We start from the raw sequence: 27,592 nt of genomic DNA, 5'->3' as shown, positions 1-27,592 counted from the left end.
TATTCTTTGTTGAAGAAAACTATTACTTAAAAAAAACAAAAACTGAGTAATCGCTTTTCTTGACAGTAGAATGATATTTTTCTCTGTGTGGACTAGAAACCGAAAAGTACAAGTACTCGATGCGCTTCTCTCGTGGCATTTAGCAGGAATGGAACTTTTAAGAGTATGCAAAGATCTAATGATCTAACATTGCACTACGTATACAACTTAGCAATTGAACGTAATAATCGCTACTCTCGTTCGACTCGGCTGGTCGAGTCTCAGCGCGGGACTTTCATCGTCGAGAGAGCAAAGAGGGCCTCAGGCCCGAGGCACTCGACGGTCGACCGGTGAAGGGAACGGATCGGGTTGTCCGACTCGAGCAAATCACGAGTAAAATGCCGTCGAGTTGATATTTCATTCGGTTTGCGTAGTTCCGCGTTTATATCAAATTTGAAAATACAATCTATCGAGCCGTCAAGGATGACCAAAGGATTAGGATACGTCATGGAGAACTCTGAAGAAACAATGACTGTTGAACAGCATCGCGATTAATCCGAAGGTCTTGGATTACGACAAGCATCTGATCGCGGACTGAAAAGTGCGTAGATTGTTAAGAAAGTGCAAACAATCAGCGAAACCAAGAATTGAAGGACCAGCCGTAGAATCGTTCGTCGAGCTGATTTTGAAATCTACTCTAAGCGTTCAATATCGATTCGATTTCCGATCGTTTCACGTCGACGAGGACATCGTTTTCATCGTAAAAGTTCCTTCGCGTGTGCGCGAGTGCTCCCCTCAGAAGTCATCACATCCTTAGCGGGGCCCCGCGGATGTTCGCGCATCGAGTTGGTCCCTGGTTCGCTGGATCGTCGACGTGATCACAGCGTCCCGTCGATCCGTGGAGAGAATGATACTGGTGTACGGGATCATCCTGCCCCTCGTGGCAAGCGTCGTGCACGCCCAAGGCACGTATGTCTCGCAGATGTAGATATAGAGTCTGGTTTTGAAAGCGGTGTAAGTAGAATCGACGTAAGAAAACGAGAGGCGGATTAGATTACAGGAATCGTGTTACAAGGAGCGGCCTTACCATCAAAGTGCATTATTTAGAAATCGATACTGCAACATTTTTGACGAAGCAATGAGCGATTCGATAGTCACACGTGTTTTACATGGATACCCCATTATAATAAATATATAGGCTGTCAGTATTTCTACATATCATGTTATTAATTAGTTATGAAAAGATGATGCAAATTTATTTCCTGCAATTTATTGAACTTTTAATATTTTTATTACTCTTAAGAACTCTTTAAATTACTTTTTCACCAAATTTGCATCATTAAAGTAATCAAACGTTGTTACCTAATTTCTCATTTTGGTAAAAATTCTTTAATTATTTATTATTTTTAATTAATTACTTGAGATTTCATTACTTTATTATGATAATTTCAAGTTAGTAGATTATATTTTCTTTCTCTTCTCAGCGCGAACAAATCGCAAATAAGAAGAAAAAGAAAATATTGCATCGATTGTTATGCACTTTGGAAAATAGTTGCGTAATTCAGATATATATCGAATTGTTTTTCATGCGTGGCGAGAAAAAAAGGGCGCGCAACTCACAAAGAGAATCTTCCTCGCTGAAAGCCTTCTATCGTTCGCGTTCGATCTCTCGCAAAATGCAAAGCAGACGCATGTACGCGTGTATCCTCCCAGCCTTTTTTCGAGTAACGCCTATACAAGAAACCGCATTCCCCGAGTGCAACATTATAAATGGCAAAACTTTTCGATAGACAAATAAAACAGAAAAGAACAAATTTCTCTAAATTATTCGCGTGGGTTTTATTATCTGATTATGACAGTGAAAGATCTCGCGAATCTCGCGCGAAAAAATGTCAAGTAAACATGAAAACAGGTGTTCGCGTTTGATAGCGTGAGAGCAATTATCGGCGATAAAACACTTCTCGTGAGACCAAAATTTAAAGAGCGATTATCAACAAGAGTCAACTTGTTCTGCTTTTCGTGAGAATGAGCTATCGAATAAAAATTGTCGAATGTAATTTCATAATTCTAGAGACAGGAAAAGGTGGATTTCTTTAATAAAATCATATTGCACTCTGCATTGTCCCTGGTGAATAAGGAAAGGAGAGTATATAAGAGGAGCGAGCAAAACAGGTACCGCCCACTCTTCCAATTCTCGTCCTCGTTGGTTTTCTGGTGTCTCGAGGTCACCCGGTATATCCGCAGAAAAAGAGCTCTGTCATTGGCTCGTGCCATTTTATATTCTCCCAAAATTCGCAAAATGGTTAAAGTCGAAACTTTTTTTTTATGACATCTCGAAACTCATCTCGGATTCTTTGGTGAGCGAGAACACTTTGTTTTTAAATGTCAACAAGTAAAAGTATCGTCGAGTTATATCCCATTCTATTTCGTGGAGCGCATTTCATTGCTAATAATCGTGTTAATTCCACGCAATATACATTTTTTCCGCCGCAAATGCCATGGATTAAAAACTGTTTTATTGTCGTACTTGAATATTTTACTACAACGCAAGCAGATCGTTAATTATCATATGTGAGACCGTGTATGGTAATAAATGAGTTCACGATCGTAAATCTCGATCAAGTTAAATAATCGTAAAATAAAATTTATTATATCCATATGTTCGAAGTTATATGTGTACCGAGTCATACAAATTAATACACAATCTGTATCAGAAATTTAAATTAAAGTTTGTAAAATTCAAATTTAATTAGATTTTCATTAAAATGACGTCGATAAATTTAGAGTATCGTTAGAATATCATTAAAATAAATACGCATTAATGTGCGTTAATGTACTTTTTTCAAGTCGAGAGATTAAAAGCTTGGACTGTACGTTGCAGGACACACCGGAAATGTAGGGGAGACCCATCTGTCCCGAAACACGCTCTAACGATGACCTACTTTATCGAAAATTTGCAGCCTTTTATTTTCTCCATAAAGAGATAAAAATATAATGAAAACTAGATTAGTGGTGCGACAAACGGGATATGTAGATATATAATATGCTTTATATTAAGGTGAGCCGCTTTTACATTTCCACGACCACCACCTCGAAATCCTTGAAATTTATTTAATGACGTCTGGAGCTAAGTAAATCATGTCGCGCGCGATTGCCTGCTACGATCTGCTACTGTCACTTGATTCATTTCGTCCTTCGCGGAAGCCGCATTTTCCTTGTCGATGCATACATAATACCGACAATTCCTCCGAGAAAATGCAATCTCTTTGCATAAGAGATTATATGTTTCTGAAGCATGTGAAGCTTGAAGTATTTGAAAGTATATACAATATTTCGTAACATGTGTGTTTGGTGTACGCGTGGGAAGATTTCTTGTCGAAAATAGGAATAATATTTTTTTCTTTAATAAAAATACTTTAATGAAATGTGTATTCTCACGATTCCTCCATATATCATATAAGACAAGATACGCGAGTAATATATATATATATATATATATATATATATATATATATATATATATATATATATTCGAACTATAATAAATTAAAGAAAAAGATTTTTTAAAGATATACAAAGATTTCAAATTTTTATTCTTAATAAAAAGAGAAAGTGACACTAATAAAATACTTATTTTAATGAGAAATAAAGAAAATATTTTTTAAAAATATTCTCTGACACACACACACACACACACACACACACACACACACACAAAAGCATTAATTTAAATAAAATTATAATAGATCTACTAAGTTCGCTATGGTTGTTTGAACTTTTGAGCAGAATCGAGAAACGTGGGAGGAAATTGACTATAATATTTCTACATCAACAACATTTCTGTATTTAGAAATTATCAAGTGATATCCAATGATAGGCATGAATTATTTAGCCGCATATCTCTGAATTATAATGATTACATGAACAATGTAATTATGTATATGTAAAATCACGTCCAAGTTTTTTTTAACTTTAAAAAATGATCTTATTTATTGTACCAATTTATTGTCAGAAACAAGTCTCTTACGTGAACTGTTTCTATAGTAACAATGAAACAAGTCTCTTACGTGAACTGTTTTTATAGTAACAATGATCTTGATAGAAGGCTTATAGAAACTGGTCCTCGTGTCGGTGACCGTAATATGCGTACACACATCGAGAAAATCGTTACTTCGTGAAAGTGTTCGCAGCTAATTCAAAATTCTGACGGCGATTCCTTTCTCCGCGGCTTTCTTCTAACTGTCACTTAGTTTGGGTGATTACGATTCGAAGTATAATATTATATTGAATGAAATTGAGGGAGAAAGAGAGATTATATTCTTCCATCACTCCAAAATTTTTGCTCGTTTACAGAACAGAACTTCAGCCATGGTTACACTTTCTATTTTCCCAACGATATTATTAGATGCAAATCATTGATTTGCGAATCTCACGATCAATGAAAAAAAGTAAAAAACTGATTGAAAAATATGTAGACAAAAAAAGATAGCTATATAATACTACTGTTGATTACGGTTGCAGTTTTTGTTTTCTAACATGTCTATGAAAATATAATTATTCATAATTTTCTCTATAATGATATATGTACTTAATATTATACATCGTAACTTTTTTTTTTTCACGTATGGGAAAGAGTATCTCAAAGAAAATATCCGAGTTTCTACGGTATTCATGCCAACTTCATTTCCATTTTGCGTTCAGCTTATACCTATCACGCCTGCTTGATTTTGTAATTCACGAGCATTCTCCGGTGTTATTCTCGTTTTTCACTTTTACACCGAATCTCGTAAACGCGCGAGCTGTCGGACAATATAACCGAGTTCACACGCTGCCGATCGGTTGGCGATCCGCTCGGATCGCGTTGCATGCGGGTGTCAGGTCAATGCGATCGCCCTACATAATACGAATACACATTCACGCTCGCGAGAAATTTATAAAAATCTCGTCCTTGCGACGGAGAGGGAGAACCCTCCCCGCCTCGGGAAAGAGGAAGCGGATGAAAGAGCGCGAGAGAGATACGCTGGGACGATTGTAACATTTATCCATTAGAGTTTTAACGAATGGGAGAGAATGCGAGGCGTGCAACAAGCATAATCGAAAGCACTTAACGAGGTGCATTTATATAAATATCACAAAGAAAAACAAAAAAAATGTAATCAAAAAGCAGCGTAAAATAATTCTTTGACTAACTTTAATACAGGCAGCTGTCTAAAAATTCATGACTTTTTCTTTGGCACAAGTAAAATAATCATAAAATTGATGGAAACGATTTGTTGCTATGATTTCACATGTTGATCGTATCTTTTGATTTTTAGTGTGATTTATATTTCAGAAAGAGAAATTTATTTCCTTCTATAATTCAATGAAATTGCCGATTCTACTCGGTTGCATTAATGAAATTTCTAATTTATATGCTTAGTCACAAAGTTTTACAAGAAGAAGGAATAAATATTATATAATATATAAAAGAATTCATCTATTTTCATTATTTGAGAAAATTTCTCATACGTTCCACAAACCTGAGAAAAATATTTTTATATACGTTTGAAAACTCTTTAATCGTCGAAAATGAGTTATATAATAGTAAATTATGACATATAATTATAAATTCTGGGAACGCGCCGAGTATAGCTGAGTGTATCTTCTGTTTCCGCAAACTTGTGTGTTAATTACAAGAAAAAAACTTGCGTGTACTCGCTTTCACGCCACTCTCGTCGTGATGCATCGTCCTTGGAGGTCATCGAAGCAGCGAGGATGCCGGCGATGCACCTCGAAAGCGGCTGCTCGACGCTGTGCAATTTTGACGGATCGAGTCGCGGTTGCAGGTACACAGCTGGCTATGACGTGTTTCATAATATTTCACGGCAGGTTGGGCGTAGAAAGGTGACGCAACGAGACGCGCGCGGCCCGATATATCTCGCTCGTTTCGCCTCGTACAATGGATTAAGAAACCTCCTCGATATATAAAGCGAACTCTCTTCGAATTTCTCGGCGATAACGCTCGAAAATAAGGGGAAGAAGCCAGAGATCGTCAAGCTCAGAAAGGCACGATTTTACATCAAAACTGAATGCTCTACGCTTCGCGAGCACATGTTATATTTTATTGATAAATGTTTCCATCGCTTTTTCTCAAGCGAATTTCGAGGAGAACATTGATCTCATTATTTTCTAATCAAATAGTAACCCACAAATACAATAAGTAATTATTAAAATTATTATTTATAGATCGTATGATCAAATGTCGTCTTTTTTTTTGCCGAAAGTACGAGCGATTAAAATTGTCAACCGGTTTCTCTCAACGCGGCAGTAAAGTTCGCTCTCGATAGCGTCGCTTTTACGCAAACCAGCCGACACGTAACATACTCTGGTTGATTACGCCAATAAAAAATCGCCGGATAGAGCGCCGGGAAAAAAAGTGTCGCGTGTCTGATCCGATCGGCGAGTCTTGTCTTCCATAAACGTCTTCCGGTAACTTCGATGCGATCGCTATTGTTCCCGGTCCCGAAAATTCTCATTGTCGCAAGACAGATGACTGGCAACACGTGTCGTAAGCCTAACAGATTGGAGGGAAAATAATGAAAAAATTGTTAGAGAGAAAAAAGTGGAGCTGATTAGAAGGAGAGATGATATAATAATATAATTTAATGTTATTGTGTGTGTTCATTAATACACAGAAAAAAGAACAGTCTTGGTTTGAAAATATATTTAGTTTTAACATGGAAATCTTGAAATGAGATTATATTGCGTTAATTTAAGAAAAATGTAATTGCTTGAATAATTGCTTACTTGAATGAAGCCATTTTATATAGTAGTAGTTCAATCAAGAAAAATATATTCTTATGATTTAAGATTTAATTTTCTTGTGAATGGAAAAAAAACAATGTTAGATAGAAAATAACATTTTTAAATCAAAGATTATAATTTTCTTAAAGTAGAATTAAATAATTATATATTCTTGAGGTGACAATTACAATATTAAAATAAGACTATAATATTGTTAAAATTGAAAATTATTAAATCCTTCTAAGAAGATTATAAATTGTTGCGTATATACGAAACAATGAACGCGTCAGTTTAAGTATTATATATAAATTTTTTTTTATTTGACATTTATTTTTTTCTGTGTATGAATAAAAAAATAAAATAAATTCTTAAGAATCTAAAAGCTTGAATCGTATTAACAAGTCATTCTTTGATCCAAAGAATTTAAAAGTTGTTAAGTATAGCATTTGACAAAAATAATTAAATTCTTTGCTATACAATTTGAGTACGCAAGAGAATAAATTTTGATTTACAGAATTTATACTTCCTTATTTTGAGTTTATTCCTCTCAACTTTCTACACCTTGCTGCACGTTTGTTTCGCATGAGCATTCTTTCACTTTAAAGATGCAGAAAGTGTAACAAAGTGGAGCATAAAAATAAGCTCATTACCTCGTAATTTATATTCGTTGAACGTTAAATGAATCACTAATTTGTTGGAAAAGGTTAAACTGTCTTTAGTTATACTCATTAATTATGCTGGGGGAAGAGAAGGGCTCGGACTTCGACAGCCACTCGCAAGTCGGTCGTGGTAAAATATTGGGTGTTCGTTAGATAATCTATTTGACGCGGGAGAGGTTGTAATGTGCGGCTTTAAATCCTCCTTCCGGTATTGTATCAGCATACACACCCGCTGAATCGACCTCTCTTGCAATAGATCACGGGCACGCCTACTTTCTAACTTCCTCGACAATCGTTTTACGATACCGCATACACGTATGCAATGTTACAGATCCACGGTGCACAGGTCGATCGTTTATACCCACGTTCTTACTCAACGAACGTGTATAGAGCGCAGGTATTACAAAAGCTCGTCTCTCTCTCACAGGTCGATCGCTCGATCTCTTAAATCACCGGATCGAATTTTGACGTGAGAGATATACCACCAATAAAATTGCATTTTGCCGTTTAATGCTGATATGAGTTGATATCAGATCGACTATCATCTCCGTCCGAAGTGAATTTAATTACTTATTGCATTTATAAAGATTTATATAAAGTTATAAATTTACAATAATTATAAACAACAATAAAGCAAGCGATTTAATTTATTCTTATTAGATTACAATTTCACTCTGCTAGATAAATTATATATAGATTGAATATTTTATTGCTGTATCGTCAATTCTACAGATTTCTTTTGAAAGATATGATATTTTAAATAATTTTTTTGTCACGCATAAAAATGTTTTTTATAATGATCAGTCTATGAGAAATAACTGTTTTAAAACGTACAAGCTGAAAATTGTGAATTGCGATGGAGAGTTCAAAATTCCTTCGCGTATTCGTATGTAAACGTAACACGTACGAATGAGGATCACGTAACGGAATAATTTCGGCTGTCGATGTAAGAATAAAACTGCCGATAGACGACGACGGCTTCGAATCTTTAACGAGGATAATTGCCAAACAGATGCTATGTAATATAAAATGGAATGACACTTGCCCAAATTGAAGACGATAAAATGAAATAGTAATATGAATAAAAATTAAACAAGATAAATGAAATCATAACAGATTATTTATAATAACTATAGGACTAAGACGCATTCTCTAAATAGAATTTTCAATTATACATTCTGTTGAATGAATCTGCAATTAATATTTGCGAATTATTTCGCGATCAATAATTGAAAGATTGCGTGTTGGATTTAAGGATGTATTGGAGATATATTAGAATCAATGAGATCGCCGTGAATTTTTAATTTAACATTCTTAATAACATTCTAAATCATCACGAATTATTTCAAATTTTTTTACTTGCTCCTTTAAAGGTTATTAATTTTTGAATTTTGCGATTTTAACATAGGCTCTTATGTAAACGTTCAAGAGACAGGTAATAAATTATTCGCAAACTATAAAAAACAATGATAAAAATTTCATTTTGTATTTGTATTATATTCTTCATACATGTAAAAATGTTCCCACAAAGTTTTAAAACGATTTACTTGCTCGTTTTAAAATTATTATTAAAAAATAACTGTGATTATCGGTTTGACGCAATATTGATGATAAAACATGACAACATTTTCTTGGAAATTAAGACCTATTTATATTAAAGAATACTTTGAAGTATGATTTCGTGATTTTTAAAAAATTTTTGATCAATTAGAATTCGTATTCTGCCTAACTTTAATTTTTTGGATTAACTTTTTGAGACAGACTTCCAATACATCCTTAAAATTCAGCATTCATATTTCCGATATATAACATTCGCAAGTGACAGAAAGTATCGATATATCGATACTAGTATACGAGAAACTGTACCGTGACACATGCGCTCCGACAGCGGTTTCCGATCCGAAGCGATATCATGGATACGTGTACCGTTATTTCGGCTTGGAGGTTTTGTAACCGAGTGACCCAGACCCGTGGACTCGCTCACGTCGCCAGCGCATCGTTATTAAGCGGAAATCTTCGACCGGTTTTTCACGTAGATTTTCTTGCGGCCATCACATTGATGATTCCTCGTGAAACGGGTTTCTAATTACTGCTACCGGTACTTCAACAATTCCTGCGATATGATATTTAACGCTAACTGCGACTGTAGTCCTGTCGAGTTATTATCATATCCAATTTTAATTGGACAATCTTATTTTGCAATCGCAATTTAGAAAATTTTTTGAAAATATGTATATGTTTATAAAAATCTTTGTATAAATATATTATGTTAATTTGTAATTTATTTATATAACTTTAATAATTTTTCTATTAAAACTTGAAATTTTTTGCAACGTTTAAAAATTGTATATGTGTGCCATAATTTTTATATTTATTTGTTTCTATAAAAGAATATTTCTTAATAAAGATATGCTAATGTAAAATATCATAATATTAAAGAAAAAGATAAGATTTGGATACTTTGAAAATTCAAATGTCTTAACAGTGTCACTAAAACAATTTCCAAAAATCTATGACATGAATCATTTATGAATATAATGTGAATATTATCTCATATTCAATGTCAATGCAAAATGATACACTACATTAATTCATTAGAAAAAATGTATGAGGAAATAAACTCCTTAAACAGCCCGTTTCAATGCAATTAATTAAAAGGCTCTTCTGCTAATTCATATGGAAATTCTGTGAAATGTATAAAGGAGAGATATATTGAAAGATAATTGTTTCACTCACACGCGAATTGAAATATACAGCATATAATCATGTGGGATTTATATGAGCGCTATCGCATCATGCGAAAAAAATATAGCTTCGCGTGCGTGTACTCAACTACGGTTGATCGCGACGCGATATAATGGCGAAAGTAATTAAAATCCGAGAAAAAAAAGTGGAGAAAAGGAAGAAATTCCATTGTCGAGATTGCCCGAAGTAGAACAGGCGCCTAGTCATCCGCCAAGTGAAAATAATTCATCATCTGGGAATCGGAATAAAAAAACCTCGTGGGACAATTGGCGAACGATGAGCCAATCATGCATAAAAATTTTACTACATTTCATAAAATGACAGATATAACTAAAAATCGATTTTTATTTTTTTCTGTATTCTAGGGTTGTGCTTATTAAAAATAATTTCAAAATCAGTTGAAAATTCTAAAAATTATAAAGAGATCAGAAAAAAACGTAATATCGTCGATATATATATTTGAATGATTATATTGTCCACTGTTTTAAAAATCATCGCTATAATTCCTAAGAGATATGTACTTGTCGTCGACGCAAAATTTCGGCCATTAATTAAACCGTTCGCACGCATGCACAGGAACGCAAGAATTATGTTCCGCTTCGTGAGAAATGCGATTCTCTCTCGAGAGCGCGTCTCGGATCGGAACATAATAACCGGAGGCTTTCACTCCGAAGATGTCAGCCTCGCACGGAGTTAAAATTAACGAAACGCCTCCAGAGCCTCTCCGCGTGGAGAAAGAGATCTTCTCTTCCTTCTCTTTTAACGTTAGATTCGCGATTATGCGGTTTGCGAAAGTGTGCGAGAATAGTGATTCTCATGATTACATTAATAACGTATCTTATAATCATATATCTGAAAAAAATTATATATAAAAAGAAATTTAACTAGCTTTAACATTTATTTCCGTAGATATGATATTAATATCATATCTATTATGAAATAAATCAACAATTATAAAAATTACTTACTAATTTTAAATATATATACTTTTATTTTTTTATTTATCTAAGAAATAAATGTTGTAATTCTTAATCTTTGCAAATATCTTTTGCGCGGAAGCGATTTTTTTAGATATATATTCTTGTTTTTTAAACATATGACAAAAAAATTATATGACTCTTCTTTCATGGACGTTATTTTATAATATTGATTATTAATTGTTTATAGTAATTAAATTATTTGAAAATTATCATGAGAGAACCAATAGTAATAGCCAGCCAATCCATTGTTTTGTATTATAAAATTTGAAGAATTTATGAATTAGTCAATCTCAATAATATAGAATAATTATAGGAAATTCATGATACTGAGCTTTCTTAAAAATCTAAAGTGATTTGCCGCGATTGACCTTGAAAATACGACAGGAAATCATTCCACTAGTTGCACGACCTCGCATGTAATCGACGAGATTGTATCGGCTCTTTTCTCCTTCTTTTTTGCTCAATGCTTAGATGATAAGTAAGAATCACATCTCAATCGAGATAATAAAAATCCAGAATATTTTAGAAATAAATTTATAATTTAATTTTACAAAAAGTGACTTATGGCTAACAATTATTTTAATAAAATATAATTGAAAAACAAATTCCTTATAATTTCTTGTTTCTTTTTAAATAGAAAGGAAGGTTGAGGAATACTGTTAAGATTACATGTGTGAATTCAAGCTAAAAATTCAAAATTTACTTGCAGATTCACAAGATATCTTGGGCCGATTATTTTTCTATCTATTAAAAAGGCATTTAATTTTTTATATTCTATGTATAAATATCTTTACCTGTGCGTGATTAAAATATTTAATGACAAAAAATTTTCGACATTGCGCATAATAGTTACGACAAACCAAGCGGAACGTGGTCCATCATGTCAAGATAATTTCGAAAAGCGAGACGTGTAAAGTTTTAAAAATGCAGTTTGAAAGAGCGATACCGCTACATGACCACTACACCGCAAAGGGTTAAATGAAATCAAATACATGTGAGAATGCTGGAGCGAAGACGAAAGAAAATGACACGAAGGGAGATAGAGAAAGGCACTTTCACGTTTAAGCGTACTCAGAAAAATGCGCGGAAAATGCACCATCGATGGCGAAGAGAATTTTCTCATAGAAAATACGACATGAATTTCACGTGGCACGATATGACCTTCCTCACACAATTCGAGACACAAATTGCTAGCCTTTGGCACATTTTCATCGCGATCCAATAGACTTTCCCTATGAAAAAAAAGTTCGCCTTATGCGAGCGCATCAACGGGTCTCTCTTCGGGAATGCCTTATATTTTCATCCAGTTAACATTAATATACACAGTATTCCGGAAATAATACGCTTTCTCTTCGGATCATAAATGTGTAATTATATTCATCATCAAATAAAAAGTATTTGTCAAAACAAGGAAAATATAAATTAAAAATATTTATTAAAACAAGGAAAATATATAAATTAAAAATATTTATCAAAACAAGGAAAATATAAATTAAAAATATTTATCAAAACAAGGAAAGTATAAATTAAAAATATTTATCAAAACAACGAAAATATAAATTAAAAATATTTATCAAAATAAGAAAAATTAGACTGAATAAGACATTATTATCATCGTATTTTTCTGACGCGTGAATCTAACTATAATATGAGTGGAAGCTATAGAATACGTATAATGGAATTCGCGTGGGATCCCGTCCAAGGCTTTTACAACGTCCGTTTAATTTATGCTCGTGAAGTAATGCCCGAACAACGAAAAGTTATAGCTCTTGAAATTACCGATATATTAACGAAGAAAAGAACAAAATTGCTGTAAACAGTTTTAAGAGAGCAATGCTCTTAGATTTGAAAAACTTTCATTGCTTATAAAAATGACTAGAGAGCTAAACGTGAAATCGCTTAAGATCTCGTTTTCAAGTCAGTGATTTAAATGATGGCATCAGCAAATGTCACAATCCTAGATGCATTTCTTTGAAGATTTCTATAGAGATCGTTCTAACGGATTCTTGCGATTATTCAAATTGTCGCCGGCATGAATGTGACTACTGTTTGCCTTTTCGAGCATGACCAATCGTTAATCTTATTCACGTTGGATCGATCTGTGTTATGCCCTGAAAATTCGATCAATCGAGCGTTACTCATTAATGCGAAAAAGTAGTTGTAATTGATAGAAGTCGCAAAAAAGCATTATATATAGATCAAGCGTCATCGTGGCGCTGATACATCCGAGCTCGATAATTAGATCAAGATGAATAAAATTATTCATTTAAAATATAAAAATATTCCAATTTTTATTTTTATTCAAATTAATCAGAAACATAAAAATTATTTTCAAATTAGAAATCTCACTATATCAAAAAAGGTTCTAATATTTTTTCATTAACTGTTCCATTAATTAAATAAATACACATACAATTTTCATAAATCATCTAGAAATTATAAACATTGAAATTTTAAACGTAATTGAGATGATTCGCGCTTGCAAGAGAATCTAACGCTTTTGTTTTATGCTAGGAAATCGCATAAACGGTTTCACGCAAATTACGAATATAATAGACAGTTATGCGGTTACAATTTGATATTTTTACCGACGAGATGCCATCGTTTACTTGCGCGGCTTACCTTCAAGTAACTAAACGTCCGTAATTTTGCTGATTACAGGACTAAAGTGCGGCCATCCGGCTGTGCCGATGAACGCCAAAGTATCGTTATCTGAGGAATCCTTAACGGTCGGCACCGTTGCAAAGTACACCTGTGATACTGGATATGAGTTGTTTGGGTAAGTGCATATTCCCGTACAACAATGCATTACAATAATACTTGTATGAACTTGAAACATCCTACTTTTAACAAATTAAATTTTCAAGTAGAAAAAATAATAGTGTTCGTATTTATAGTTATTTGTAACAATAATATTGTTCATAATCTAAATCATAAAAAATATATCATTTTGAAAAAAAAAAATAATGAACTTTAAGATAAAAAAATCACTGACGTATCTTATCAGATTAGTTTACAGATGTTGTAATTGTATCGTTTAAAAGTTGTAATATATTTACAATTAACAAAAAAATGTAGCTCTAGCAATTTAAAAAAAAAATATCTCAAGTCCATTTTTCTCTTATTTAAAATGATTTTTATAATTGAATTAGTTGAATTAAATTAATTCAAAAATTATATTAAAGAAATATTTGCACATAATTGAGAAAAAATGCAACTTTGTCGATTTTAAAGATATCTCAAATCTGCTTATGCTGGTTTTTTTTAGAATTAAAATAAAAAAAGTAAATAAGAGATAATTTTTTATTTGTTGTCTCGAAACAACGAGGCAATTACGAATCTTGGAATATGATGCACGCATTACAAAGTATTTGTAATACGCTTTTCTCATAGTAGTTTACATATATCCCTTTCGCTCTTAATAAGGGACCGATTCCCCGCAGTAAATGGCTTTCTTTAATCAGATTTTCTTCTCAATCAAAGATAGGCAGCCAACTAGTTGGCTATGGGAAATCTGAGTAAAGACCGGATAATACTTATTGCAGCTACTGGTTCTTTACGAAAGGCGAGAAATATTATAAATTTACTTTATAACACGTGTCACTGCTCAATAGTTCAGTTGATAATAATTAGTCTCGGTTGTTTCTACTATTAGCATCTCGTTGCGGTTTATTCATGATAATGACGCAATGAGACTACGCCTATCGCGCGATATCCACGGATAATATTGCTTTCCCGGAAAGAATTTCGATCGACAAGCGTGCCATTCTCTTTGTAGGAGCGAATAAATTATAAAGGCTGCAAAATGAACTTAAAAGTAGTTGATAATATAATTGAAGAAAAATGATTCAGATAAAGAATTTCATTTGTAAAATTAACGGAATTTTAGTAATTTTGATATATATAATCGATATAATTATAAAATTCTAGCTCTTTTTAAGAAAAAACTCTATCAATTTATCTCGAAATTCTAAAAATGATAAGTAAATAAAATAAAAAATAATAGGAAATATCATTTCGTTGGATAGTTGCTATTATATAATTAACGGGACTTAAAATCACGTTAAACTCAGCATATTTGAGACTCTCTGCCTTCGAGATTTAAGATAATTCGGAACTTCAATCATGAAACTTCAAATAGTATGCCATGTATCTTGTAACCGTTAAATATACTGTGTATATTAATTACCGCTAACATTTCTTAAATATTCTATCTCTTAAGTTATCGTATCAGAATGAACGTCGTCACTAAATTCTAAAATTTATCATTAATTTTTAAATTATGTAAAAATAATATTTTTCTTTAAATTTTACTCGCGGTTCTTGTAAGTGTACTGTTGTTAGATTTTGTCATAATGAATATCAACCACCACCATGATGAAATTTAATTAAAATCGCAATAACATTATTCATATACATGATTCTCGGAATAGTAAAATTACAATATATCGAAGTTGATCTGACGATTCAACGAAATAATCTATAATGATATCTTACTGTGAATTTTTTGTAACATTTCTTACATTTTTGGAATCAGGCCTTGATCTCCTCATATTTTTCAAAATTACATCATGTATTTAAAAAACATAGAATTATCAAGTTTTACTTATCGCTTCTTCTAAAAAAGAAAAAAAAATAAAAAAGTTATATTAGTAGATGGAAAAGGGAATACTGTGATATGTCAATAACACTATATCTTTATCATATAAGATTATAAGATATAGTTAGCATGTTATGACAAAACCCCAACTTTTTATCGTGAAATTAATGCGAGAGAAAATTAATTTCCCCGCATCCATAGGAGCACATGACCGGAGATTGGCGATCGTGTGTTACGCACGATCGAATATATTTTCTTCTCGACGCATGCAACGACGAGCGGAATGCATGTTTCTCGTCGAGAATAGTGATTGTCTATAATGTGGCACACCACTGACTTTCCCCGTTTTTAAACGGTTGGTGCGAGAGACCGTTTTATTTAAAAAGAAAACTTAAAGAATAAAATAGGAAAATAAAGAATCCCGTTCGCGTCGCATTTCTGGATGTAAAACCACAGTTTATGATAAAAAAAAGAACACGTCTACATCTTTCTCTGATAAAAATAATTTTTCAAGATTCATATTAAAGTTTCAAAGCATCACTTAAATTTAATACTGTCAGGATTAAATTAAATTGACAGAACGTTTCTTCGAGTTTTCATCACATTACATGTGACCGCGTGTAATACATGCCTTGTAAAAACAAGCATATCGAACGTGATTACATGCTTAAGTATATAATTGTAGCATTTTATCGCAATTTTTCTTAAGAAATCATAAGCGTAAGCGTATAATTCTTCGGAAATCTACTAAGAAATCTACAACTCTGTCACAATTATTTTACTATAAATAAAAGTCTTTTTACCTCAAATATCTCCCTTGAGAATTTGAAAAAAATGCAAGTGCAATTGCTTCGCGCATTATCCTACTTCCATTTGCAGCGCGTAATTGCACCGGTTATACGCACAAAAAGTTATAAGTAACATTTTTCGCTCCAACGGTCCGACAAAAGATTTCATGCATAACACGCATAACGAAGCCGATACACCTGTTATCAGTTGCGTAACGTCACGAGAAAGTGATGTCCGCGTGGTCACCGATAATGCACATTTTGTATCAGCTGATAACTATTTGCTACTTTCTTTCAGAACCGGCAGTTTGACATGCAACGCCCGAGGAAAATGGCAGGGCGATCTACCGTTTTGCGGTGAGTATTCATTTTCTCGCGGCCCTTCTTCAAATCGACAACAATAAACTGTATTATACAAATGACGTTCCACCACCAGTAATGGCAATTACACATACATGTTATACATGTCGATAAGGTTGATTAATTCTCAATGTCCGTGATTTCTAATATGCACCCTAATTATACTAATTATGCATCCTTATAATTCGTCCGGTGTTCGCGTTCGTTTTCCTCATCAGTGTCGACTATAACAATCAACTTTCTCCATCGCACGAAATGAAATTTGTTTTCCTGATATGACTGGAAGACATGAACTCGACAGGAATCGCCGAACGAGAGTCGCATTTTCGTCGGAGAGAACATCAAATTGCTTGCCTTAAAATACCAATCAAACTACTTTCCCTCGCTTCATATAGGGTGTTCCAAAATTATCATTAATTCTCCCAGAGAACAAGCAACATGATAATAGTTTTCGTGCAAAATTATTAATTAGAAATTATTAATTAGAAATTATTAATTAGAAATTATTAATTAAACATTAAAGAATTTCAAGAATTTTATTTCAATTTTCACTTTGCCAAGATTCTACAATTGAGCTGTAAAAAAATAATTATAAAAATCATGAAATAATTTTACGGACAATATTATCGCGAAGTAAAAATTGTAAACCAGTTGCTTGAGAGATTTCTAAATAAAAAAGGAAAAAATGACAGTTGTGGGACATCCTCTTGAAAGCGCTCGTTCAATTGCGTGAAATTTCTCTCTTTTTTCTCTTTCTCTCTATTACATTCCTATTACAAACCTCACTGCGTTATTCAACGAATAATATTCGATTCGCGACGATCGATTTTTTAAATTATTACATGATTACAAAAAAAGCGGTTTTGACTTTCTCTGTGATACGAAAAAAGTCGGACTACAAGAAAATGTAATTGCCATTGTCATTGTTTGGCTATAGCGGAACGATCCGCACCATTTCCGTGAAATAACGGCAACAGGGCGTCGCGAATTGATCCCAAGAATCAAGTCTAAAGATATAGAACATGAATAAAAAAAAATACATAATATAGTATATCGACACACGATAGGAAACAACGGTAACGACAAGCAATTGTTGCTTTGTCAGACAACTAATTATTTCTCGGCGATAATTATAAATAATTATCAAAACACATCCTGCCGTTAGTAAGCAGTTTATTATTTAATCACCGACGTTTCTGATGACTAAAAATTATGATTAAAGTGCGATTAATAATAAATGCTAAACAAGTGATGTTTCATGAAGTTATCATGACAATGAAATAATAAACTGATTAAATAAAATTAACAGAAATTTGCTTAAAATTAGGATTTTGAATTTTGGTTTCACTAGGAAGAAATTATGATGACAAAACTATAATAAAAAACAAATAATACGACAGGTACGAATGTGGGTTTTCGCAAACCAGCAAATCAATCGACGACCGTGAGGGGTGGAAATGCAAATCACGGTAATGACGGTGACTTTAGCACAGAACACGATGGGAAAAGATGCACGGAAACTCAAAGCGAGCCCAGTCCCTGGTGGAGAGTCGACCTTCTCAAACCGTATTCCGTCAAGGTTGTTCGGGTGACGACGCGAGGCTGTTGTGGTAAACTTCCGCATAATCGTTTCATATTCGAGACTTAAGAGGATTATAACTTGCAATGCAATGGTCACATTATTCTATAAATTCGTTTTAATTTATGAATATCTTGATATTTCAATACGTTATTTTATTATATTCAAAATTTTCTTATTCGATAAAGACGAATAATAAATTTAAATCTGATTTTAAATTAGAGAAAAGAAGATTACTTAATATAACTTTTTATTTTTTTGAGGCTCTCTTTCTCTTAAGCTTCAGCGCACACGATTGTATGTTTATTTTAAGACCCGACTATAGATACGACTAGCCTGAATAATGACTTATCGATTGCTCGGCAGGTCATCAACCTCTTCAGGATATTGAGATAAGAGTAGGTAACAGCAGCGGTGAATTGCAACGCAATCCTCTGTGCGCCTGGTTTCCCGGTACTATTGGTAAGTGTTTCGAGAGAGACAGCTATGAATAATACGAATCGTTAATAAGAAACCATTCAGGACATTTTCACATTTTGTTTTTGTTCCTTTTTTAATGTATTATTGTATTTAATGTATTAAAAGACCTACAATTATTCTGCATCAAATGTTGTAAAATTTTTGAAAAAGATGCCTATTAATTATCTTAAAAATTTATTTATCTATTATAAAAAACATTTGTACATATTATGTATCGAATGTTGCAAAAAATATGTGGAAAAAGATGTTAATTATCTTTTAAAAATTTACTTATTTTAAATTATTTCATGATATATATTCAGAGTTCTGAATGTTTCCTAAAAAATTAAATCGAATGAATTAAAATCAATGATAAATCAAACTCGTAGAGGAGGGTATCACGAAGACCTTCATCTGTGCTAGAGCTCTAGTGGGCCAATACGTCTTTCTGCAACTTGTTGGTGTCGAAGGTAGTTTGAGTCTCTGCGAGGTGGAAGTTTTCGCCACGGATGGTAAGTTAAAGCTTCCATACAAAGCTTGAATTCACTTTATTTTTTAATAAATAGCACGCGCGCACAAATATTTTACTAAATAAATAAATAATGAGGAATGCCAAAGCTAAAAAAAGAAATAATTAAAAAATTGGATGCAAATCATAATAATAATAATTCTTTCCCTAACGTGTATGACTGAATCGTATAATTTAAATTATATCAGAATAATCGCGTATTTAAGAGAAAAAAATATTTGCTATGAAAAGGATTTAAATGTTTGCAGAATTCTCGATAGATAGGTGTGCACATGCTGGCACGCCTGCTGATGCCGACTTGGCCGCTTTCAATTCGACGTGTTACGAATTTATAATAGTGAAGAAGGGCGGTTCTTTCCAAGAGGCGAGAAACTACTGCAAGAATCGCGGAGGTGATCTCGTTCACGGTTTCCAGGTTGTTAGAATTTATTCTTATATTTAAAATTTTCTTGTAAAAATATGTTTATTTTATTTTTCTACATGAGATAAATTTAACAATTTTTAAAAATTGTTATACATTATTATTTAAATATATTAAAATTAAAAGATCATTAAAATGCTTTATAGACGATAGCGCATTTATATATAATAAAATTACAAAATGATAATGTTCATAATATTTGCAGGGCGCATCGTCTATATTTATCCTCAACAACCTAGAAAGGCGAAAGGATAAACTCAGGACCCAACTGGTCTGGATCGGAGCCCAGAAGGAACCGCAGATCACAGCTCGAACGTGGCGATGGGTAGACGGTAAGTTGGCAAAGTTTCGGCGAGTTATTCCCATTATTAACAATCACCCGTGAGAATCGGGCCGAGAGGGCGGAATTGGGTAACCCGAGGTGAGATTCGGTAACTCGATTGTCGATTCGTTGTCCGGTTATTACCCGGCAATTACAGAACGATTACGCGACATCATGTTATTTCGGAAGGGCGATTTTGCAAATTCGCATTCCAGCTTCGCTTCGAAAGAACGACGGTCGCATTCTGTAATGATGAGTCAATCGAGTATAATCAGAACAAATTGTATCGCAAGGTAGAATCGTTATGGGCTTGCAGCCGAAGTCGTCTGACGATAAATAGAACGTGAAAGTTATTGCCGTGTCGAAATCTACAGGAAGTTACATCTTCCAACGTGCAGCCCATGCATCAATTAATAAATATATGTATTTCTATTTATATGTATGAAATCATTCATCGTTAACACGAGTGTCATATGATCAATATATAACAAAGTATGATATGATCAATAATATTGATTGAATAAAATATAAAACAAAATAAACAGATAAATAGTAATCGCTTGATGATTTATAAAAATATAAGTATGGTTTATTACGAAAATCTCACCTTTTGTCGAATTTTAATTTCCTTATATTACAATATATATAAATATATAAATAAATATATATATATATATATATATATATATATTTAATGCAATTATAATATATATTATTATATATATATTATTAAAAATTCTTGCTAAGAAAAATAAAAATATAAGAATAAAAAATCAATTGTGTGTATCAAATTAATTAGAATATTAACACAGAATTATTATCACAGGCGAGATTGTGCAAAAACCATCCTGGGGCAAAGAGCAGCCAAATAATTACAACGGCGAACAAAACTGTGTCGTGCTGGACGGAGGTCGCGGTTGGCTTTGGAATGACGTCGGTTGCAACCTCGATTACCTTCACTGGATCTGCCAGAGCAGTAAGTGTGAATAGAAATTTTGTATATGGACAGAAAAAAGTCCGATTCTCGCGAAAAAAAATTTCGCCTGCGATTGTTGAAAGAAGAAAAATGAAACATGTGCAAAAAAAATTCCTAAAATTACCGCGTCTCATAGAAATACATATCTTATTTATCCATTTTATTTTTCGTAGGACCACCGATTTGTGGCAGCCCTGAAAAATCAGAAAATACTACGATCGTGGGATCTAAGAGAACAATAGGATCCACGATAGATTACGTTTGCCCGGACGGTTATATGTTGATTGGATCGAAGTCTAGAATGTGCGGATCAAGCGGTTTTTGGAGCGGTGACGTGCCCACGTGCAAATGTGAGTGTGAGATTTCAATCGTCTCACAATCTAATCATTCACCACCTTAAATAATGTCATACACACAAATGTAATTGCTCCTTACTTTATTTTTTAACTTTAATTTCTCTCTCTTTCTCTCTCTCTCTCTCTCTTCTCTTTCTCTTTGTCTCTCTCATTCATCGATTTGTCTCCTTATTATACCAAAAAATTAAATTTCTATACATCATTTGCACATCAATTGCACACATTTGCCATTTCTTAATTTTTACTTACTATTTACTTTTAATATATATTTAATATGATTCAGAAAATTATTAAAAAAAAAAATGTTGAAGGCTAGTATGAAGTTAGATTCCACAAATTTCCTTTCCAAATAATTATTCTTCTATGTGCAAATGAATATGCAATGATGCATTATAATTTAATTTTTTCGAATATTATACAATTAATTTTGTGTTTAAAGCTGTTTAAAGAACATTCATTTCAAAATTTAAAGAATATTCATTTCAAAATTTTGAAATGAACTTTGTGTTATGTTATCTATATGAGAATCATATAATTTATTAATTATATTTAATGCTGACATGCAATGTATAAATGTATAAGTTACATCTGTTACGCCCAACCTCCGTCATTTTTAAAAATATTTTTACAGTTGTCGACTGCGGTGTCCTACCAGATTTGGAGAATGGTATTGTTACATTACTCGAGAACAGAACCACACACGGCGCTCTCGCGGATTATAAGTGTAAAGAAAATTATACGCTAGTGGGTGACACGAGACGAAGATGCGGAGATGGTGGTATCTGGAGCGGACACCAACCTCAATGTCTGTGTAAGTAAAATATGTTTTTCGTATTTAGCTGTTTATTTCTGATCTTTTACAAGTTTTAAAAAATTATACTTGCAAATTAGCCATTGCAAAATTGCATATAAAAGTTAAATACCCAGTAAATATTAATAAATCATATTGAAAAATTATGTAGTTACATGTCTTATTTTCATAAATAAGATCAACTACTAATAATTCAACATCAAATTATTATTCTTATTATTTATTTATTTTCTGTATATATACATATATTATATATATAATTATTTATAATTATAAAATCTCTAGTACATTATACTACTAATTAGAAAATAATTTCATGTTAGCGTTTCAGTAAAAGAATCGCGTTTCAGTATACTTTCTACCTTCAGTCTGTCTGTTATTATACGTCTAATTATTTTTTAGTTGACTGGTGTCCCGAACCACCGGAAGTAAATGGTGGCATCGTGACAACTACCGGAAGAAGAGTGAGCTCCACCGCCACTTACTCCTGCCAAAATGGATTCATTTTGTTTGGTGATAATGTAAGTTTTCAGATTTTTTTTTTATTTATATACTTTATATACTATTTCCTATTTATGTATTTTATGTGTAAATATATATTAAAAATAAGATATTTTATATATTTTATATATTTTTATATTTTATATATGCCATTCTTCGATTGACAATTAAGGTTCTCACGTGCAATATCGGAGGCGAATGGTCCGGTAAAGCACCGCAATGCCGATTCGTTGATTGTGGGGCTCCGGCTCAGATCGAATTCGGAACGGTTGTTCTAACTAACGGTACGACCACGGTAGGCAGTTTAGCCGTCTACACGTGTCAAGAAGATTACTGGTTGGTGGGCGAAGGAAAGCAAGAGTGCACCAAAGAGGGCAAGTGGAGCCACGACACGCCATCGTGCGAATGTAAGAATTATTTTATAAAAAATAATTTCTGGAAAAGCTCATATTTTTATTCATTAAAATTTTTTAAAATTTTATGCAAGAATTAACTTTAGTTACAGGAGAAAAAAGTTCTTATGTAAAGATTAAGTTAAAAAATATAAAAATATTTGTCATTAATAATATTTTATGTGATGTTTAATTCGCGCTATATTTATCATTATATTTTTTTTTATATAGTAATTACATGTGAGGAGCCGGAAGTGCCCACAGGAGGTTTCGTAGTGGGATATGATTTCAATGTTCACAGTGTTATCGACTATAACTGCGACGTGGGTTATTTGCTTCACGGCGAGGTCAAGCATTTGTGCGGCAAAGACGGAGAATGGACAGGGGAGGTGCCGAGTTGCGAGTGTGAGTCAATCTTTAGTTATCTGATTTCTCATCAAAACTGCTCGAGATAATTACGTTATATTCTATAGGAAATGAGTATAATTTAGAACGAAGGTCGTCATTTACCGTCAAAGGGTTTCGCTCTAAATAAAATCTCTTAACAGCAGCTTATTAGTGCTTAAGAAAATGCTTAGAAAAACCGTCTCAAATTCACAATTTAAAAAATGTTTATTTATATAATGTTCTGTATAGATTATATTTTCTGATTATATTTTTCATATTTTTGTGGAATTATAAGATTATAAATTCTTATGGGAATAATATGTATTTTTCCACAATTGTTAGTCATATATCTTTAATCGTACTATAATTGCTCTTAGGATTATGTTAATTAGAATTATTCTGCAGATATCGATTGCGGCAAGGTTCTTCCGGTTTTAAATGGCGCTGTGGATTACGCGAACGGAACGACTCATCTCGGCAGCGAAATCACATACAGCTGCACGAGGAATTACAAATTGAATGGAGTTTCGAGAAGGTATTGTCTGGACAACGGTCAATGGAGTGATGCTACTCCAAAATGCGAAGGTATAAATACATCAGAAAGTATTACTAAAATAAGATTATTATCACTTAAGTGAAATTGGATTAAAAGTTGCGCGATATTACAACTGACATGAGAAGAAGATATCCATATTCCTCCTTTACATAAGACGTTCATAAAAGACACGATCACATTTATGTCCACTTTCTCGATAGATCGTAAAAATTTGGCCACGAGTTTTATGAGAATTCAGTATTTATGTGCGCCCATGTTATGTCATATTTATGTTTACTTCAGAGATTCGTTGTACGGAACCTGTACTAGCAGAACACGGAATTCTTTCGGTGACTGGAAACGATCGAATGTATGGAAGGACACTTATTCGCACAGGAACTGCGGAGAATTCGAACACGGGCGCGACTTCGTATAAGATTGGGGCCTTGGCAAAATATAGGTGCGAGAGAGGATATAAGGTGGTCGGAGAACCTCTGTCCACTTGCGAGGAGAACGGAAAGTGGAGCGGCGAAGTACCGCAATGCGTCTGTAAGTACATATCTAGAGCATCTAATCATCGAAAATTGCATTCTACAAATCGATAAATTATTATATACGTGTAAAATTATGTAGGATAAATAACGGTCATTGATCATTCAGAGGATGTTTCATCCTCTCTTTAAATAATAAACTTATATCACATATATTAATTATGTTATATAAAATATATTCGTTTTTTTTTTAATATCATTTAAATATCACTTTTTAAATAAAATTTTGAAATATCAGATATATATGATTTGACATTTATTGAATAAGCATTCCTCTGACAGATGTTGACTGTGGTAAACCCGAACATATTCAACACGGACGTTATACATTGACATCGAATGCAACATACTATGGAGCAGCTGCACTTTACGAATGCGACGGTAATTTCGAGTTAGATGGCTTTGCCAGAAGACTGTGCCTTGAAAATGGTACCTGGAGCAGCGATACTCCTGTCTGTCGAGGTAATCTCTCGGATATATTTAATTCTTTAAAAGCCTTAATAACCGAACTGTCACATCAATGTTCCGTAAAAAATAAATAGAGAAATCTTATTGTTCAATTAGTTCTAAGTTAATTTTAGCTCAACTATTTTATTTTAAAACTATTAATTATGTTAGACAAAATTAAAATGGCAATAGCATTAAATTGCAGCGAGATAATTAAATCTACATTTATAGAAATTCGATGCCGAGATCCCGAGAAAACCGGTGTATTATCAACGCAAGTATCGACTCACAGTGTGGGTGGAGTGGCGCATTATAGCTGCCCACGTGGATTTTATATGGAAGGAAATGAAACCAGGATTTGTTTACAAAATGGATCGTGGAGCGGTACAACACCTGCTTGTTTCTGTAAGAAATTTTTTAAGAGCAATAATATTATATTTTTTATTTTTAATATAAAAAAACCTCTCCAATTTGTCTTTGAGAAAATTTATTATTTTCAATATATATTTTCATATAATAAATGCAATAATATTTTTCAAAAATTTTCTTTTCTGTATTATACATATAAGATAAAAAATAATCTACGAAAATATTATCGATTGAAATTTTCTTATTGGTCGATAATAATATCCTTATTATTGAACGAATCATTAAAAGAGCTCAAAATTCATTCGAGATATTTTTTCAGCGGTTGATTGCAAGCATCCGGGACCGATAGAGAACGGTCGAGTGATAATAGTGAATGGCTCGACGACTTATGGAGGAGCCGCGGAATATCACTGTTTACCACAGTATGAAAGAGTTGGTATATTTCTGAGGAAGTGTTTGGATACAGGATTTTGGAGCGGGGATGAACCTAAATGCGAATGTAAAATATATATATATTCTTTTGGAGTATATCTAATATATTTAATATATTCAAATAATTAATATATTCAAAATGTTTAAAATATTTCGTATAATTTATATATATATATATATATATATATATATATATATATTTTTTTTTTTTTTTTTTTTTAAGTATATATAGTATATGTTTTCTTAAGCTTCATTGACTAAATAATTTCCTTAAGATGTTAAAAATTATTTCCTACAACGGCTAATAAGCGATTTGAAATAAATCGCAAACGGTAAATGTCTCGAGGAAATAAATTTATTTATAAAGTTGAGAAACATTTGAAACACACACTTAATATAAGAAATTATTATCGCAGTAGCTGGGAACGAAGTGGCAGAACCTCAAGGTGTTGGAACGAGTGTCGGTATCGGAGCTGGCGTGATTATATTTATATTAATTATCCTCGGACTAGTCTATCTTAGGCTGTAAGTATCTACTTTCTTCGAAGTAAATCTATTTTTTCGCGAAAATAATTTGTAAAAATATATTAATTCATCGATACATTCATAGACGAAAAGCTACGCCGGTGAAAAATACCGAGAACGTTCAGGCAGCGGAAAGGAAGGAGGATCAAAATGCCGCTGTTATGTCTTACGCGACATTAAACGACGGTACACCCAACACCATGTATGAAAACATTCCCGAAGATGGTCTTTACGATAATCCGTACAGTTTAAGTGGTTTAAGCACGTATAGGTAAGTTGCAAATGTGTGTAAGGATTTTGCGACGCGATCTTGGTAAACAATATTAATATCCTATAATATGCATATTAATATCTTATAATATATTGATAATTCTCTATTAGATTAACTGTTAATATAAAATGGTTAAAACAGCGAATCGAATAAAATTAATTATTTACAAATATTCGATCTATAAAAGTGGAGAAATAAATAAGATATCGGACAAATAGAGATGCAAAATATTTTTTTAAATTTTAAATTCTAAACTCTAAAACCGATATTATTCTAATAAACTGATATGTTTACAACAGATATAATGGTCAGCCAAGAAAAACGTACGGCAGATCCGGACATTACGAGGCCGAACCGGTTCCTAATAGAAACGGAATAACAATCAATGGTGTGTCTGTGCGATAGTTTAAAATTTCATCGGCCTCTTCGTTTTCATCGAGAATCGCGCGCGATTGTTGGCGATCTGGAGAGATCTCTCTCGCGCGATTCTCGTCGTTCACGAGACGATACTTTATGTACAGAAAACACCGAAGAACTTGTTGTCGTTATTTATATATTACCGCCCGTCTCGAGAGTGCGACAATTCATGTAAATAATTTTCGCGAGAGAATGTATAAAAGAACGAGCGTGAAAAGTTTGAAAAGGATTGTACGTCGATGACGCTCGTTCTTTCGAGGAGATTTTTTTTCTCCGAGGATCAATTATGTGTGTTCGCGATTCTGTATATATGGTGTATTGATTCATTTAGATTCATTATTATGCGTAGGTTTTAAGTGTCACGTTGTAGCTAAGTTTCTGATCGTGCGTAAATAAAGAAACCCGTGCTCTTGTTGTA

At 32.9% G+C, this 27,592-nt stretch overlaps 1 protein-coding gene across 1 annotated transcript; it reads left to right on the top strand.

Moving 5' to 3' along the window:
- The first annotated feature begins 319 nt into the window (after positions 1-319).
- Positions 320-27,592, top strand: LOC105255615 (sushi, von Willebrand factor type A, EGF and pentraxin domain-containing protein 1). Its single transcript, XM_011265013.3, has 22 exons — positions 320-944; positions 13,808-13,925; positions 16,833-16,891; positions 18,295-18,504; positions 18,840-18,935; positions 19,322-19,444; positions 19,710-19,876; positions 20,088-20,214; positions 21,031-21,180; positions 21,354-21,530; positions 22,168-22,347; positions 22,750-22,868; positions 23,021-23,255; positions 23,472-23,645; positions 24,033-24,212; positions 24,466-24,711; positions 24,996-25,175; positions 25,392-25,565; positions 25,849-26,028; positions 26,378-26,486; positions 26,572-26,757; positions 27,057-27,592. Exons 1-22 carry the CDS (start codon positions 887-889, stop codon positions 27,160-27,162), a joined length of 3,354 nt encoding a protein of 1,117 aa, XP_011263315.1. The 5' UTR covers positions 320-886; the 3' UTR covers positions 27,163-27,592.

The sequence above is a fragment of the Camponotus floridanus genome, unplaced genomic scaffold, assembly GCF_003227725.1.
Source record: "Camponotus floridanus strain SB8 unplaced genomic scaffold, Cflo_v7.5 scaffold2, whole genome shotgun sequence".
In the NCBI taxonomy this organism is placed as follows: Eukaryota; Metazoa; Arthropoda; class Insecta; order Hymenoptera; family Formicidae; genus Camponotus; species Camponotus floridanus.
The sequence above is the reverse complement of the archived record's forward strand: the minus strand, read 5'-3'. Positions and strand labels throughout refer to the sequence as shown.

What these genes read in the sequence shown, in the direction of transcription:
- LOC105255615 (XM_011265013.3), top strand. Translation starts at nt 887, where the DNA reads ATGATACTGGTGTACGGGATCATCCTGCCCCTCGTGGCAAGCGTCGTG. An exon ending in CGATACTCCTGTCTGTCGAG is followed by an intron (nt 25,176 to 25,391) that starts GTAATCTCTCGG and finishes CTACATTTATAG; the next exon opens with AAATTCGATGCCGAGATCCC. An exon ending in GGACTAGTCTATCTTAGGCT is followed by an intron (nt 26,487 to 26,571) that starts GTAAGTATCTAC and finishes ATACATTCATAG; the next exon opens with ACGAAAAGCTACGCCGGTGA.